The sequence below is a fragment of the Adelges cooleyi genome, unplaced genomic scaffold (genome assembly GCF_023614345.1).
Source record: "Adelges cooleyi isolate 19-005CV unplaced genomic scaffold, UGA_ACOO_1.1 ACOO_flye_CR_arks_rails_tigmint_CR_PRNA_21, whole genome shotgun sequence".
Lineage (NCBI taxonomy): Eukaryota > Metazoa > Arthropoda > Insecta > Hemiptera > Adelgidae > Adelges > Adelges cooleyi.
Window position 1 is genome coordinate 3,420,417 of NW_026095871.1, and position 17,318 is coordinate 3,437,734.

Consider the following 17,318-nt stretch of genomic DNA (forward strand, 5'->3'; position numbering starts at 1 on the left):
AATAAAAAACGTCCAGGTACACATATGACCTTGAAATTTTTTATTATGTCTAAGAAACATATTAAAATTAATAATTCATAATTGTTTTGATATTTTTTGCATATTTATTAATAGGACTTTTGAGCGCCTAGATTTCACTCTTGGACCACTGTGAGCCGTGTCCTTTTAATAAACAATATTTGTTGTTTTCAGTATTACTAACATAAGTGTTAAAAAAAACAATAACAAATATTGTTTCGATATATTTTTTATTGAATTAAATATGATAGTGTCTAATTAAGAATTAAACAGCACATTATAATTATTATATTATTTTACACTATTATGATGACTAATTAATTAATTATTCTTAAAACGATTATTAATTTTGATTAGCAATTTAGCGTTTTTTTATTAAAATAGCACCTTGTCGACAACGTTACGCATACCCATTTTCATAACTAGGGTTTGGAAGATCACCAATGCACATCGCTATTCTAAATTTTTTGAATTTTAAATGGTATTGGTTATCATCAGCTGAAAATCGCCAACATAGCATTAATAAAATATACAGCTTACTAAAAATTATAAATAAATAATTATAAAACGTTTTATTGTTTTAAAACATAGCCATAGAAATATAATACTGTAAAACCACAGTTTTATGATTATTAAAAAAAATTGTTTACCTTGCACTCCGTAAGTTTTCATAACTTCTTCGAGTTGAGTTACAGTACGCAAATATCTTGGTACATAGTAATTAATCATGTCGTCGAGAGTAATATAGATTCTGTCTTCTCCATTTGGAATCATGTGCTTAAATTCAGCGTACATCAACTAAACATACATTGTATATAAAACTTATAAAAAATAAATTGAATCAGTAACAATTATTAATTAAATAACGTAATGATCAAATGCTTTTAATTTAATTAAGCTATATTTTATTTAATTATAATAATAATAAAAATAAACGTTATGATTAATTCTAAATTTTCTTAAAATATTATGTGAATTTTAAGCAGTTAATTAAATGTTTCACTAACAATGGTAATTAGTAGTATAACCCGTCCAGCTCATCTAGAGCACGCGTAACATCACACGTGGCAACAAGTCAAGGGTACAAAAATACAGTATTAGACATCAGTGTTGCCAATACGCTAAAACTCTTGCATAATTTTTAAATCAGATTTAAAATCGGAGTTTTCTCAATAGATTGTATTATTTGGGAACCCTTCAGACAAAGGGCCCTGGGCTCGTGCCCCACGTGCTCTTAGAGTAATGCAAGGTTAAGTATGTTACTAACTTGAAAACTAAATGACATATCGGTAATCATATTAGAATTCCTAACAACATCTCAACCTAAAATTTAGTATTTATATACAGTCATATATAACTGTGTCGTTCGTTTTTAATTAATAGATCATTTAAAATTTTAATTAAAGAATATTCCACCCGTTTAGTCCAATGCTACTCTAATAATTCTTGTATACATACAATTATAACACCAGGAATAAGATAATAATTATAACATTACCCGTCTAGACCATTTTGGAATGAGTCCTTTAGTCGCAGCTTCCTTAAAATATTCAAAATGCATTCTGTATTCTAAATCACCTGAAAACCACAAAAAACAAAAACAAATTAAAAAAAAACAAAATCATAAAAAAGTATAATGTTACATAAAATATTTAATTTTATTATAGCAAAACTTTTAGAGTTTATAAGTATGATATTGTATTTACCGTAAAACATACTATTATTTAATATATTATATAATTTACATTTTCCCCCTTTAAATTTTTTTGTTCTTTAATAGTTAACATATTAAATACATTTAAAGTTATAAACTCTAAATTACAGAACAAATTTCATTACGATTACCATCATCATTTTCAGCTGGCAATCCGTATTCTCTTATTACATTATCGAGGTCCATCATATCGGGATTATAATATTTAAACAAGTCATTTAAGACAATATAGTCCCTTTGAGCGGGTCTTATCTTGTCCCACAGATTCTCTATTTCCTTAAAATAGTAACACAATAATATGATGTGATTTAAAACAATTTTTTTACGAATTTAATAGGCACATATTTACTATTTTATTTTAATTTAAAAACGAACATTCAAAACAAAACAAAATTAACGTCAGGCAAATAACAAATTGTACTTCAACAATTTTGCAAAAATGTTTTACGAGCATCACGAGAATTCAATCTTTGTATTATATCCTAACGAAATGTTGATTTTTTCAGTCTAATATTTTAATTTTTAGGATTAAAAAAAAGCCGCCGCCAAATCATTGACACATAAATTCCTCAAATGAAAATACTAACAAAATATTTTAGTTTTGAAATACATTTTTAATATTAAAAGACCATCGATTGCGACGGTAACATAACCACACGAAATAAATCTCTTATCACGGTCAAAGTAAGTTCGACCGTAAGTATTGTCAAGGTAAGTTGCGAAATATTAAATTTTACACACGTCACATTCAGCCAGCCACATAAAATGTGTTACTAAATTTTGATGTTTTTGACGTTTCAAAAATAATATGTTAATGAAATAAAACGGAGAGGTGTGGTATATTATTTACTAATATTTAAAAAAATGACTTAACTTTAATAATAATAATACTAATGATTTGTAAATATGCACAAGTTTTTGAAAGCATTATAATTACCTGGGGAGTAAGAGAATTTACCATTGGAATATAATATGTTAAACAGAAGAAAATAATGTACTTGATGTACATTTTTATATTCATAACTTGTCGTACTTGTTATGGTTTTAATTATTATTCTGATATAAGACTTTTAAATAAATAAAGACGATCACATAAATGGTTCTTATGCTTGATAGCAGTCATTTTTATAGTAACTTGAATCAAAAAAATAATTTATTTAACATTTATTTTTGTCAAATTAATTAACACTACAGTTAGCTGTACAAACACAGACAAGTATAAAGAAGACAGTATTATTTGTTGAACATGACATGATTACCATATTAATTTTAATATAACACTTTAGAATGTCATTTTTTTAACATTTCATAGTGGATTTTTTTAGTGAGTACATTGTGTATACAAACGCAATAAAGTCAAAATTGAATTACCGCCTTAAACATTTAAAAATAACAACCATAACTTTATATTTTAACATATGAATTCAAAATAAGTATATAATATAAAATAATAGGAATATACATTCTAAAGTAATAAATAATTAGAAAAAGTGCTTTTCCTTTGTAAATTGTAGTTATTTAAATTTGCAGACAACTGCCACATTTTAATTTAGGGGTTCTAATTACACATGCCAGTCGTATTACACGTGTACTTGTAACTGCACGTGTATATATTCATTGTTTAATGCTTGCCACTTAAATAAAGGATTATAGCCATTGGCTCAAGTTAGTGGGCTTTCGGGTAAAATGATAACAACTTACATATTTAAAAATTAAATTTTTGATAATTAAATATAATATCTTCACTTTTGAAGACAACCAATTAATTTTACTCGAAATTTAATTGTTGTTATAAATATGTTATAAAAAAAAAACTTAATAACAAACAACTTCCCTTTAATATATTTGATTTATTAATTAATAATTGATTTTGAAATTATTAAATAATATCTTTTCAATAAACTCAACAATAAATAGTTTGTGGTAACTAATAACTTAAAATTTTAGTATAACTAAATATTGTAGCCTAGGAAACAAAATAATAATGATTTATATAAATCATAGTCCTCGACAATGCATAAGATAGAGGAAAAATCGAGGCTTCCGAAATTTGGTGCAGAACATTTCCTACCAAGAACTAAAAGAAGATTGTATAGAAGAATTGTAAAAAAAAAATCAGTAGATATTGTAATTATTGACTGTAAGCTGGAAATGATGATGACATTAATATGGTCACTGTTTATTTACATTATTTTTTTTCCTGTATTTTAATTATTATACAATTATTTTTTTTAGGGAGTTATCAGTTTTGTTAGTTACAGTGGACTGTAATTTGATAAAAACAATTTTTTTATCGTGAAGTATCTAGAGTTGTTTTGAAGTTTAATGTTTAATTTTTAAGGGGATTGTATGCGGTCTGTTTTTTGACGTTACGACCAAAAGCCATACAAAATGTCGACTACTTTAGATGGTCCGATATCAATTCTGACATACGAGTTCTTTGGTAAATTTACTATATAGTTTATGTAGGAAACAGATTTTTTTATTTAAAATAAACTGAGTTTTAATATTGAAAAAATTGCAAATCTAATTTATTTAATTTATAAGAAACTGAAACTTTTAAATGCAAATCTGCTTCCTACGCTACGTAACATAGTAAAGTAAACAAAGAACTCGAATCTCTTTACAGAATTGAAATTGGACAATCCTATATCGTCGAAATGTTGTCTAGCTTTTTAATCTAAAATAAACCAAAATGGCTTTAATTCATAGAAAAATGTATTTAAATTAAAAATAATACCTTTAAGCTCATACAAATAACCGGTAAATTAACTTACATGGTCGAAATTTATTAAAAACACTTTTTTCTTAAATATTGCCTATACAAAACCCCTTAAAAACAGCCGCAAGCAAATATATTAAGAGGGCATCGCACCGCCCATTTTTAAGGAGTAAAGTATAGGCAACTTTTTATAAAATCTTTATTTAAAGGTTAAACTGTGATGTGTAATTATTAGTTCAATAACTAGGACTCTATCTTAATAGTTAATTTACTTTTTGGACTATCACAGCATATTTGAAAGCTATTTAAAAATGTTTTTTCATCTCTACATGTTTAAGCAGACTGAAAATAACTCGCTTAAATTTGGTTTTAGAGTAAAAGCACCCATTATAAAATTAAAAGAGAACAATATTCCGGAGGGAAAGATGGTGCGTTTTTTTCATTATTCCAAGTATAACGCTCAATACATAGTTTAGAAATAACGACTATTTTTAAACGCACCGTCTTGCCTCCGGAATATTGTTTTCGTTTAATTTTATAATAGGTGCTTTTACTTTAAAACCAAAATTTTTAGTTATTTTCAGTTAGCGTAAACATGTTTTTACCACTGAAAATCACTGGTGCGACGCCCTCTTAAGAATACATTTTTTTTTAATTGTAAACATTTTGATTAGTTTTTTGCAATTGTATGATTAAAAAAATCATTCATATTTCATTTAAGTTTAGCAACATCGTTAGTCCATAATATAACTATAAACAAATAGCGACTAACATTAGTGCTTTCTTTAGCATTTAAGTATAGTCTTGAACCCGGGCACTTTAGATTACAGTAGTTAGCAACTATGTTTTACTGTTTTCATAAAGAGGAAATAGATATTGTATGTATATTGTGGAACGATAATGCTAATGAGATGTTAGAAAATTATGTTTTGCCCCAAATGGATTATTCCGGTCCTACAAAAGCAGAAGTATTTTGTAAATTTTAAAAAATATGTTAAATGTGCATGATAAAAATAATAAAAATTAATACATTTCATGTTAAGTATAATAGAGGGTGTTTGGAGCAGAGCTATCCACGATTCGGTCCCGTGTACTTATGACTAATTAGTAGAAGAATTCATACAAAATATAAGTATAAAGAGAAAAATTCGTTAAAAAATTCAAAATAATGCCTATAGCTATTCGTACAAATTTTGATCATTGTCGCCTTTTTTGACATAAGTATAACTCGCCCATATTGTGAGTTCATATTTTACGTAGCTTCTCACGCAGCAAAATAAAAGATGTGTTAACCTAATACCTTTACATATTTTTTTTTTAAATTTAAATATTATAAAAAAACATACTTTATCAATAATGTATTTTTATTTTATGTCATTTTACACATTGTTAACATAATATTGAACATAATATTGACATAATATTGAAAACACATTGTTGTAAAGTACAATTTTTTATTATTATGATTTACATTTTTAAACAATGTTATAATTTCATTAAATATTTAAGTTAAGTTTCTTTTTTCATGTAAAAACCTTTACAATAAATATAAATAAAATTGATTTACATTGCTGTTACTGGCATTATAATAATATGAGTTTAAACAAAAATGAATTATATTTGATCAAGTCTCTCAATAATATATTATATTTAATAAGATAACAATAAAACTACAGTTCATAATATTATAATAACAAAATATATTATTTTTTAACTATAAAAATTCCCTAAAAAACCTCTTTTCTATACAATTTTTAATTCAATTTTTTTTTTGTCATATTTAAATTCATATTTATTATCGACAAGAAAATGTATAACTAAAACCCACCACTAACAGGTATTGACGTACCAGTCATGTATGAACTTTTATCAGATGCTAAAAATGTAATTACATCTGCTATTTCTGAAAAAATAAATAACAACATCATAGTTAGCTTCAATTTTTGTAAAAATTGTAATATATATATAAATACACAAAGTATATTTTAGCGACATATGGAGTTTATTATGCTAGATAACAGTCAATATTGAAACAGTTTTTCAATTATAAAAAATATAAAGGTAACAAAATTTACCATCAACTCACATGGGAGATTTTTAAAAATCAACATTATTGTTATGTAGCTATTTAGTTACATATAGTATTTTCAGTTTATTAGCTTCTATTTAATTTTTAAAGATAGAAATTGTAGATGTTGGTTTATTGAAAAACTGATGACTTCAGCTAATATTACAGTATGCTTTGCATATGCAGGTCAGAGCCTATACATTTACTATAGCTGTATCTTAAGCGAACATTGTCTGAAAACATTCGCTGAACCGTTTTTGGACATTGTTATAGGACAATGGACGTATAGTTTGATTATCAATTACCATTTGAATCAGAAAATCTGCCCATTGGTATGGCAGATTTAAAATAGTCTTTCACTTTGTCTGGTATTAAATCAGTCATTGGTGTTATAGTGAAACCGGGTAGAACAGTGTTGCATCTTATATTGTATCTACAAAAGTAATATTATATATTATAGGAATAATACTTTTTTATCACATAATTGTAATTAATAATCATCAAAGTCATACTTGGCCATTTCTAAAGCTACAGTTTTGCTGAAAACGTCAACAGCTGCTTTGCTCGCTGAATAATTACACTGCCCCATGTTACCACGTTGAGAAACTATGCTTCCGACATTCACTATAGAACCGGACAGACCACTTTCTACCAATTTCTTACATATCGTTTGAGTTACTAGAAAAGTTCCCTTTCGTACAAAGCAAATACATTTAAATTTTAATTTGCATACAGTGTAGAAATGTACCTGCGAAAATTCATTCATACCTTCACGTTTACGTCAAATACTCTTTCAAAATCTTGAACAGACATTTTCAATAAGAAATTATCACGTGTTATACCTGCAGCATTGACTACAATAGTTGGTGGAGAAGAATAATGTGAGCAAACTTTTTGTACGACACTGTTTACAGATTCCATATCGCATACATCTAGCTGGTAACTTTGGTGGTCATTGTCTGAATAAACCGTTTAGTCATGTTCACGCTTTATATTTTAAATATCGAGTAGGTTTAAACATATTACCTGTGAGCACGGAAACTGTCGATTGTACATTGTTCAAATTGATGTCGACAGCTACAACTTTGGCACCTTCCAGGGCCATCGAACGACATACAGCCCTACCGATTCCTCCTCCAGCTCCTAATGATATTTTCGGCAAGTCCATTTAGTTATACGTTAATGCGTTAAGAAATTCTATATTACCTGTGACAAAGGCCAATTTTCCCAGCAACATGTTCAGGAGTACTTCTTTTATACGAAATACAATAATTTTAATACTCAATAGACAGCCAAATGCAGCAATCGAAGAAGAAATTAGTACTCAAGAAATAGTTCAACAACCCGTGAATGTGTCGCTTGAGTAAAATAAACTGTACTAATATTTACCTACTACCTAATGCTTTACAGCGGAAAAGTAATCTTCATTCTATATTATATAGAGTATATTATATATTAATGGTTCTTTTAGTGGAGGTAGACTTTACAAAACTACTACTGATAAGACATTATTGATAACTAACACCTGTTATGTAATATGAACTGTAGCCCTATTCTATTATTTTCTAATATAATCATACTAAAAAGGTAAAATTAACGAAATATCAGTGACGTCAATTTTATTATCAATTTATTTTTTTCATTAACTAACGTAACAATTTATAACATAATGACAAATACGTGCTTTTTTACACACAATCTTTTCTAAAGTTTTAGTTTTCAAATAAAGGAAATACCAACCACACACATAACAGCTAACATAGCAAAGTCAAATCAACAGTTTAGTTGATTTAGTTAAAAAGTATGAAAACATATGGAATTGTGTTATTTTTTTCCAAAGAAATATCACACAAGATAAAATAGTCAAAATTGATCAACCAAAAGACCTGACAAGTCTTCTAATATCCCTATAGATATATTGTATCAAAACCCGTATTCATTACACAATTTCTTTTTAAATTTTATTATTAGTATTTGTCATGCAACATTAGAAATTTATTTCCTTATAAAAACAAAAATGCATTATCAATCTATTTTTATACATTAAACAAAAACAAGTATACATTATAAAATTAAAAAAATATAAAACAAATTATAGGTAGTTTTTGTGATGGTGAAACATATAAGAAAAATACTTGAAATTAAAAAAATATAAAAATAAACATAGGAATTATAAATACAATTTTACGATGAACTCACTACTTTGAAATGGCCAACTGGTTTTGATGTAGTCGTCTTGGAGGTCGCTTCTATCATCAAATCGGAACGATCTAGAAGTGCATCTAGTTCTTCATCAGTAAAAACTTTTGAAAAACAAATAAACATTTAGTTAGTTAAAAAGGTTTTTTTTAGATAACTAAAAAGTCAAATATTTTATAAGAACTTACTAAATCCATTAGACTGAATTTTCTTGTTGTAATCAGACGATTCTAACAAAGTTAATAATTCCTCGATAGAAGTTAGTGATAGTTTTGAACTCCTATTATTAAATGTACCTATAAACAAAATTTACTGTTATACACACAATTCTAACAGTAATTTTTATTGACGTGAAATCTAATAACCCAATTTATAGTTGCTTAAACATTAAAAAAATATATATATATTATGTCCTTAAAACATACTACAACTTGATAAATATTATCATCGATTTTAAAATATACAGATAAGCCAATAATGGTAACATTTCTTTGCGGGATTCCATGGTCAAGAGAGACGGTCTACGATCTACTTGTCTGTAAACTGACGAAGATACTTCTGGCTGCGAGCACAAATCTATATCAATGTTTTATATAGCACCGTTTATCTGTATATTGTAAATTCAATGATATTATATTATAGTTATTTTAAAATATGTATGCAAATTACTGTACGTTTTGACAACTATAAAGATCATAGGCAGGTTTTTTTTTCATTATTATTAATTTTTCTAATAATTTTAATAATAAATATGTGCTTTAATATTTACCGCTTCCGATGACAATTTTTTCGAGTTTCCTTTTTGCTGTGGCACGCGTTAATATCTTTTCGTCAATAGTGTTTTTGCAACATAAACGGTAAACGACAACAGGTTTTTCTTGTCCCATCCTGTGACATCTATCTTGAGCTTGTAAATCTACTTGAGGATTCTGAAAAAAATTAAATGAATTATCATAAACTGTATAACATATATAAGAGCCATTTAAAAAAATAATAATTTTACCCAATCGCTATCAAATATTATAACAGTATCTGCTGACGTAAGATTCAAACCAAGTCCACCAGCACGCGTCGATATCAACATTATAAAATATTCCGGATCAGTATTGAATATTCTCATAGCTTCGACACGACCCTCAATCTGCATTGTACCATCTAAACGAGTATATTTATGCGAACGGTAAATCATAAACTCTTCGATAACATCTAACAATTGTGTCATCGTTGAAAATAGTAACACCTAAAAGAAAACGATAATTATATAGGCAGTATAAAATTTTACATTGAGTATTCAATTAAAAAAATTATCCACCTTATGTCCGAGCAGTTTTAACTTAGTCAGCATGGCGTCCAATACTTGAAATTTTCCGCTAACTTTTACAATATTTTCATCAACCAAAATTTGTTCCGTGCCTTTAATTAGTGGCATGTGAACAAGGTAAGGATGGTTTGCTATTTTTTTTAGTTGCATGACAGGGTTTTGCATTACAATGCTGAGCGCCACTTCTCTAATAGGCACTCTGATAACAGTTTAAAATAATAAAAAATAAAAACAATTACATTTTTTAAAACTTTTTAGGTAATATTTATTTTTTCTTACTCTTCTTCTTTAGGGTCAGTTTTTATGGCAAGCATATCAGTATATTCTATTATAGATTCAACACATTTTCGTTTAGGTCTCGGCCCCTCTATAATGTTACTGTCCTCCTAAATTTAAAATTATTATTATTTTAGTAATATTAATTAATAGAGTACATATTATGAAGAAGCTGATAAGACTTAAAATAATTTTTACAAATAAAAAATAACCTTTTCTTTATTTAGTAATACTTCCATGTGTTTTTGTAACGTAGCCATGTACAGTTCTTGTTGTTTCTCGGTGATTGGAGCATAAACAACAATTTCTTTTTTCGGGGGAAGGTTTAAATCAGTTTCTTTTTTTTCACGTCTCAAAATAAAAGGCTTTATAACCTATACAATACAATTGAAAAATAAAAATCAATTAAAAATGTTCTCTCATTGACAATACTAAAACCAAATACTAATTAAAATGATCAAAACCTAAATAGTTCAAGTGAAATTTTTTTCTTTATCACAAAACTTGTTCAGTGTTATAATAAAAATAAAAAAATCTCGTTTCCTTTTTACATAAATTTCAAACAAAATGTACAAACCTTTTGAATAATATCTAAAATTTCATTTTTTTTCGCCATATTGGCTATTTTGTGGTTATCACTGAAAAAGTCTTCAATCACAAACCATGAGTTGAAGTCTTCTAGTTTATTAAATAATTTGGGCATCAATAAATTCAACAAAGACCAAAGTTCAGACATATCATTTTGAATAGGTGTTCCGGTGAGAATAAGCTTATTTGCACAACTAAACTTACGCATAGCCCTTCAAGAATTAAATTAAAACATATTATTGAGAACAATTTATTTTTTTATTTGTTTCAATTCTTATTCAGCTTACTTTGACACTTGTGCGTTGAAATTTTTGAGTTTATGTCCTTCATCAACTGTAATATACTTCCAGTCTATAGTTGCCAAAAAATTAACGTCTGTTCTCATCACGTCATAGGTCGTTATGATTACAGGAAAGCAGTTCATGTTGTTGACTTTTTGAGTTTTTTTAATCAGAGGCCGAGCATCCTTACGTTTGTCTTCTGTACCGTGGTACAATACTGTAGGCAACTAGAATCAACATACAGTTATTTAGTTTTAAAAATAAACATTAAAAAAAAATGTTTTACTGAAACATAAATTAAATAATTTACTTCAGGAGAAAATTTAACAAATTCCGATAACCAATTAGGTATAGTTGAAAGAGGTGCAATGACTAGAAAAGGTCCTTTTATACCCATTTCGATGAGAAAGCAGTAGAACGCTATAGTTTGTATAGTTTTACCAAGACCCATATCATCAGCTAGAATACCATTTAAGCCGTTTTCAAATAACGTCTAAAAAAAATTATATATTATGTTAATTCTTTACTCAAAATAATTTAAATTACAGATTATTACCCTAATCCAAAGGAGTCCTTCTACTTGATGAGATTTTAGAGTTCCGTGAAATAATTTTGGTTGTTTGAACAAGCTCAAATAATATTCTTCTTCCACAAAATTCTAAAAAAAAAAAAAATGTTTAAATAAATAAAAAGCCAGCACAATTTAGCAAATAATATAGGGGTCGGCGCATATTGAATTTGTGGAAGTCACCAGTCTTCATGAATTAATATAACTGATAATCACATTCAAATGAATAAAAAACATTTTACAATTATGCTAAAAAATCTGCAATACCACTATTATATTCAAAAAATAATGAGAGAGAAAATAAGCGAGAGTAGGGTAAAACCAGGTAGGCAGGTCAAACTTATTTTTCTATTAGAAACTCTAAAAAACCCAATTTTAATTTTTCTGTTGTGTCACACAATATCTTTTAACCCACAGGACCGATTTCTTAAAGAAACAATTGTATAAGTCATAAATCATATTCAAGAGGTACTTTATAAATCTTAAAATGAAAAAGGGTTAACATCTTTTCATTTAAATTTTAAAAAAATATTCCAAAAATGATTTATTACAATTTTGGCCTTATACAATAACATAATGGGTCTGATTTCTGATGAATAGTTTTCCTACATGAAGATATCAGTCCAGTGGTCAAAAAGGTGTTGCGAATTCAGACACAAAAATATAATAACACACCATTGTAACAAAACAATACTATCTCAGTTTTGCATTAAATCTAAAATATTAAAATAAACATTTCACCATAAAAATTATTCATTATTTAAATAATACACAAAATCAACATAATAAACTTACATCTGTTATCGTTTTTTTATCTTCATTCAATTTATTGTTCGATGGTAAGTTTTCTTTCATTTTATCAGCTTTCTTTTTTGCCTGGATTTCTTTTCTAAAAACCACCAACATATTGATAAATAAAAAAATATAGATATTTAACGCTAGAGATTAAAATATTAACAAAGATATCATACTTTATAATTTGTAGTTTACATTTTTTTAATCTAGTCTCAAAAATGTCTGTTAGCTTGGTACTGTTTTCCAAAAGAGTTAATAAATTTTGAAATCTTTTTTGCTTTTCTTGTTCATCAAGGTCGTCAACCTAAATTAACATAAAATAAAATAATAACTATGTTGCAATATTAGTAATAAACCAGCGACACCAAATTTTTGAAAATCTGTCGTAACAGCAATAACAAATTATTTTACCATAGCATCATCTTCTTGTCTGTGTTCTTCTCGCAGGCGTTGTTCCTCTATTAGCATTTCTTTAGGCAAGAAACTATTGTCTGTTAAAATTAATAAAATTATTAAATATTACAAATAATGTTAAGATAGAACAATTAATCTTACCAATTAAATTAGTTGTAATGTTACTACTTGTAATGTTATCCAAACCCGAATCATCGTTTTCATTCTCTACTAAATAACAATTTTTAATTATGTTAATGTTAATACATTTTTTAGAAAACTCAGGCCCGATATTATTAGCCGTTAACTGTGGTTCAACAAGTGGTTAACGTTAAATAGGGCCTTATACAATTAAATTTAACTTTATGAAGTTGTTGATTACTAGAAAAAAGTATACAAGCCCAAAAACAAAAGTAATGAATCATTAATAATTGATAATTATTAGGCGTAAATTATCACTAAATTATCGAGTTAATATTTTAATTTATGAAAGTTTAAACACATTTAAAAAAAGTAGTCATACCAAAAATAAGTTTCATTCTTATTTTTATCCTATAAGGAATAACAATGTACAGTTATTTTTTTTATAAAATACATCTCAAATAATAAAATATATTATTAAGTGGGTAACATCTTTTTTTAACACAGTAAAAAACAATTTATTAAATTATCATTAAAATACTGCAATGCATAATTGTTTTACCATTGTAATTCACGGATTGATTTTCATTTATGCAATTCTCCATATTTGGTTCTGTTTTACATACACAAAAAAAAAATTAATAAGAACAATAATTTATTAGTATTGTTACTTGTTAGGTATTTTGTATGATTCTAATTATTTAAATACGCACTATGGTTAATTAATGCTAGGAAAATATTGTAATACTCTGCTTGCTAACGATTATTAAACCAGTCACCCAAATAATAATATATAAAAAGAAAAAAAGTACAATTTACAGTAATTAAATAAAAAATTAGAAAAATAATTAGTATTACAATATTGTAATTCATAACAAAATCAAGGTATTAATTATCACTTATACAAAATATGTAATGACAATAATTTATACAATTTTTTTTTTTTTACACAAATGACCTACAGCACACGTTATTTTGTATAATGACAAAAAAAATTAAATAATGTGATGGTCACCCTTGAACGATGCTAATCATAATGATTTGATTAAAACTGAAATTTCAATAAAAAAAGCTAAGTTATTTACTATCATGTTATTGATACCGGCAGGTTAACAACATTAGTTTAGTCATACATTAGAACAATGCCGAAAAGTGTCCTTGTTTTAATTGTATTATGAAGATTAATTTTTTTTTTAGTTTTAAATTTAAATTTAAAAATTAGTTAAGAGGACGCTACCCATCCATAATTTATCCACTTATCGGGGGGACAAGAATGTGAGGACGGTATTTAAAGTAGCCGTATACAATTTTTTCAATGGATAGAGAAGAACTTTATCTACAGGGTACCTTTTTTATTTTTTTGACAACTTAAGCACAATCAAAATAATTCATTAGTAAATATTCATTATTTTTTCCTTTTTTAATTAATTTATAAAATAATATTAAGTATAGATATTGAAAAAATTAAAACGCTACTCCATGGATAAAGTTCTTTTCTATACATTGTGATAATTTGATAAATTTACTGTTAATACTGGCCTCCCATACTTGTCCCGCGCCAAGCAGTTTTGATAGGAAAAATTTGTAATTTATCCTATAGAAATGACTGTGATAGTCTGACAAAAAAAAAGGCAATCAACAAAGTATCCTCATTACTGTATTGATAAGTATACATTATAGTTCAAACTCCAATTGAAAGTTTTTAGAAAAATTGCCTATACTTTACTTCTTAGAAATGGCCTGGGTAGCGCTCTCTTAAAATAAAATAAAAATGTTTAATCATTATCTTACCAGTCATATTTGTATCAGTTGTAATACAGTCTAAACCAGAATCCTCATTTTCAATCTTCACTTTAACTGAAAAAAAAAACGATTTTTTTTTTAATTTTAGACATAACTGACAGTTTTTAATTTTTTTTAAATAATATGTATTACACTTTAATCATAGAATAAAATAATTTTTAAAAATAAACTAAAAAAAATTTAAAAAAAAAAATTAATAAAAATCACCAAAAAAAAATGTTATTAGGTACTTCCTACAAGCCCGTCAATAATACATTTACTTAAAAATAATTTACTATCAACCAAAATGTATAGAACAAGTTCCACAGAGTTTATAAACTTGATTGCCAGTTTAAAAACCTGGTCATTTTTAAATATACTATATTTAAGCAACGCAAATTTAATAAAGTAACACTATTACATCCAAATTTCAAACTTGTGAAATTATAAACAGAAGAGCTTATTTGATTCTAAATTACTATAATTTTACAAAGCATCTGATGAATTATATAGGTACACAGACAATTTTTTTTTTGTTTTTAAACAATTATATTAATTTATCATTTTCTTTAAATTATAAAATAAAATATTACCAGTATCATAATCCTTTGTACTACTCTTTATCAAACTCCTATTTGACTCCATGTTACTCATATAGTTCAATTTCAATCAAATAAATATAAATACTAGCTGAAATGAAAATATTTCTCTGATTAATTTAACTAGTCTGTTTCTTCTACAGCTATAGATGAATACCTATTTGGCAGTTGGTACAAGTATACAAGTATGAATATTTAAAATATGCCCTAACTGATGTCTTTATTTGAGCTAAGACGTATAAAATAGTTTTAAACTTTGATGCAAAGATGAAAGAATTAATTTTACAATATTAGCCCATGGCTTCCCGATTGTATATACCTTATGAATGTGTTGAAGCTTTCGCGGATTGAAATATCACATGAATAATTTTCGGATATATCCGCGTCAATGGTTGTTAACCAACGTTTCGGACCCTTTGCAGGGTCCATGTCACGACTGTTCCGCTGCCGTGATTGTACTGCGTTTGAGTACAATCACGGCAGCGGAATAGTCGTGACATGACCCTGAAGATGGACCCTGCAAAGGGTCCGAAACGTTGGTTAACAACCATTGATGCGGATATATCCGAAAATTATTCATGTGTATATACCTTATTAAACACAATAATTAATAATCTTCCCTTATGCAAAATTGAGTTTGACGATTCCAAATATGTTTTCCAGGGCCCATCGCTACCTCTTCCAAGTAGCAGACAACTTAACGAAGTTCCTTTACAGGACAGATTACATTAGTTCGTTGTGAGTAAAAAGGGCTCCTTTTCACTGGACAGTTCCTCATTAGAAAGTCGGTATAATTATTACAACTGACTTCATCGAATAACGATAATATTTTGGTATACATATTTTTGTGTATGATTGTACATTAACACAACAGCGTTATTATTTATCAACACAAAGTATAAAGTATTATACTCAAAAATAAATAGAGGAAAGAAACGGCTCTTTATTGGTAGTACCTAAGTATCAATATATATATACATTTTGCGCATTAGGTACGATGTGAGGAATGATACTTACCTAATAAATTATTTTTTCAAAAAACATAAATTTACTCTTAAACAACATTGACCATAGTTAAAACGGTTAGGAAAAAAACAATTCACCTTACATAAAATAATAACGAAAACAATTAACTTTAAAAAAATGATCTTCACTATATGTTGAAGACGCTTAACAGATCTATGGCGTTTTCTCTCCGTCCCTGGAACGGTTATCTAACGATTGATGACTATATTATGTAGGTATATTGAAATTGAGTTAAAACTGAAATCTGAATACTGATTACTGTCTGCAGCTGTCTGCTGAAACCAGCCAATTGTTGAAAAACACCGGTAACGGTTAACAATCACCGTTAACCAGGTTTATAGTTTTTTCTTACGCAAAACGCAACAAAAATATTTGAACGCCATTGTATTATCTTGAAATTGGAGGGAATTCTCAGCTTATCAAATGTTATCAGTTATCACTATCAGCTGTTGACAAATAACGTCTAATACTTCATATTTCGATTTTTTTTTTTATAAACTATAAATCCGGGTATAAATTCACCGGGCACCTTTTTTTTTCTTTTTTCCAATCGATAGTGTAAAATGTAAATAATGCTGATAACGAATCGGCAAATTTTTTTAGTCACTAGCACTTATAGTTTGGAAGTTACAAACATTTATGGAAGATCGCGAGTAATAATGATATCAGATATGACACAAATTACAATACACACGAATCACGATATAGAGAAGATATTTTCTCTACATCGTTTTATGTGTTTATATATATGTGTATTATTTAAATAGTACTCGGTCTTGGTAGTGTGAAATATTATTCGTAGATTATTTCTATGATTTGTACATAAT

At 27.1% G+C, this 17,318-nt stretch overlaps 3 protein-coding genes across 8 annotated transcripts; all 3 read right to left on the reverse strand.

The window, feature by feature from the left end:
* Positions 1-253: 253 nt before the first annotated feature.
* On the reverse strand, positions 254-2,815 carry LOC126834544 (uncharacterized). The gene is made up of 5 exons (XM_050566551.1): positions 2,670-2,815; positions 1,864-2,008; positions 1,517-1,596; positions 669-816; positions 254-516 (listed from the first exon to the last, which is right to left on the reverse strand). Exons 1-5 carry the CDS (start codon positions 2,751-2,753, stop codon positions 419-421), a joined length of 555 nt encoding a protein of 184 aa, XP_050422508.1. The 5' UTR covers positions 2,754-2,815; the 3' UTR covers positions 254-418.
* A 3,321-nt stretch (positions 2,816-6,136) lies between these two features.
* Positions 6,137-8,009, reverse strand: LOC126834542 (estradiol 17-beta-dehydrogenase 8). The gene is made up of 6 exons (XM_050566548.1): positions 7,729-8,009; positions 7,549-7,665; positions 7,291-7,481; positions 7,035-7,213; positions 6,828-6,955; positions 6,137-6,357 (listed from the first exon to the last, which is right to left on the reverse strand). Exons 1-6 carry the CDS (start codon positions 7,757-7,759, stop codon positions 6,272-6,274), a joined length of 732 nt encoding a protein of 243 aa, XP_050422505.1. The 5' UTR covers positions 7,760-8,009; the 3' UTR covers positions 6,137-6,271.
* Positions 8,010-8,463: 454 nt separating this feature from the next.
* LOC126834530 (lymphoid-specific helicase-like) lies at positions 8,464-16,843 on the reverse strand. Of its 6 annotated transcripts, none has more exons than XM_050566522.1 (19): positions 16,483-16,843; positions 15,460-15,556; positions 14,876-14,941; positions 13,647-13,697; positions 13,106-13,171; positions 12,962-13,041; positions 12,727-12,854; positions 12,551-12,644; positions 11,744-11,845; positions 11,498-11,680; positions 11,194-11,414; positions 10,896-11,118; positions 10,531-10,692; positions 10,322-10,428; positions 10,034-10,241; positions 9,725-9,961; positions 9,491-9,650; positions 8,910-9,017; positions 8,464-8,825 (listed from the first exon to the last, which is right to left on the reverse strand). In XM_050566522.1, the coding sequence occupies exons 2-19, from the start codon at positions 15,518-15,520 to the stop codon at positions 8,707-8,709; spliced, it is 2,376 nt and encodes a 791-aa protein (XP_050422479.1). In that variant the 5' UTR covers positions 15,521-15,556; positions 16,483-16,843; the 3' UTR covers positions 8,464-8,706. The 6 variants fall into 6 exon arrangements, with proteins under 6 accessions (XP_050422479.1, XP_050422480.1, XP_050422477.1 ...); XM_050566520.1 differs by having other exon boundaries at positions 8,468-8,825; positions 13,106-13,174; XM_050566521.1 differs by lacking the exon at positions 16,483-16,843 and adding an exon at positions 16,056-16,196 and having other exon boundaries at positions 8,468-8,825; positions 13,106-13,174.
* Positions 16,844-17,318: the final 475 nt, after the last annotated feature.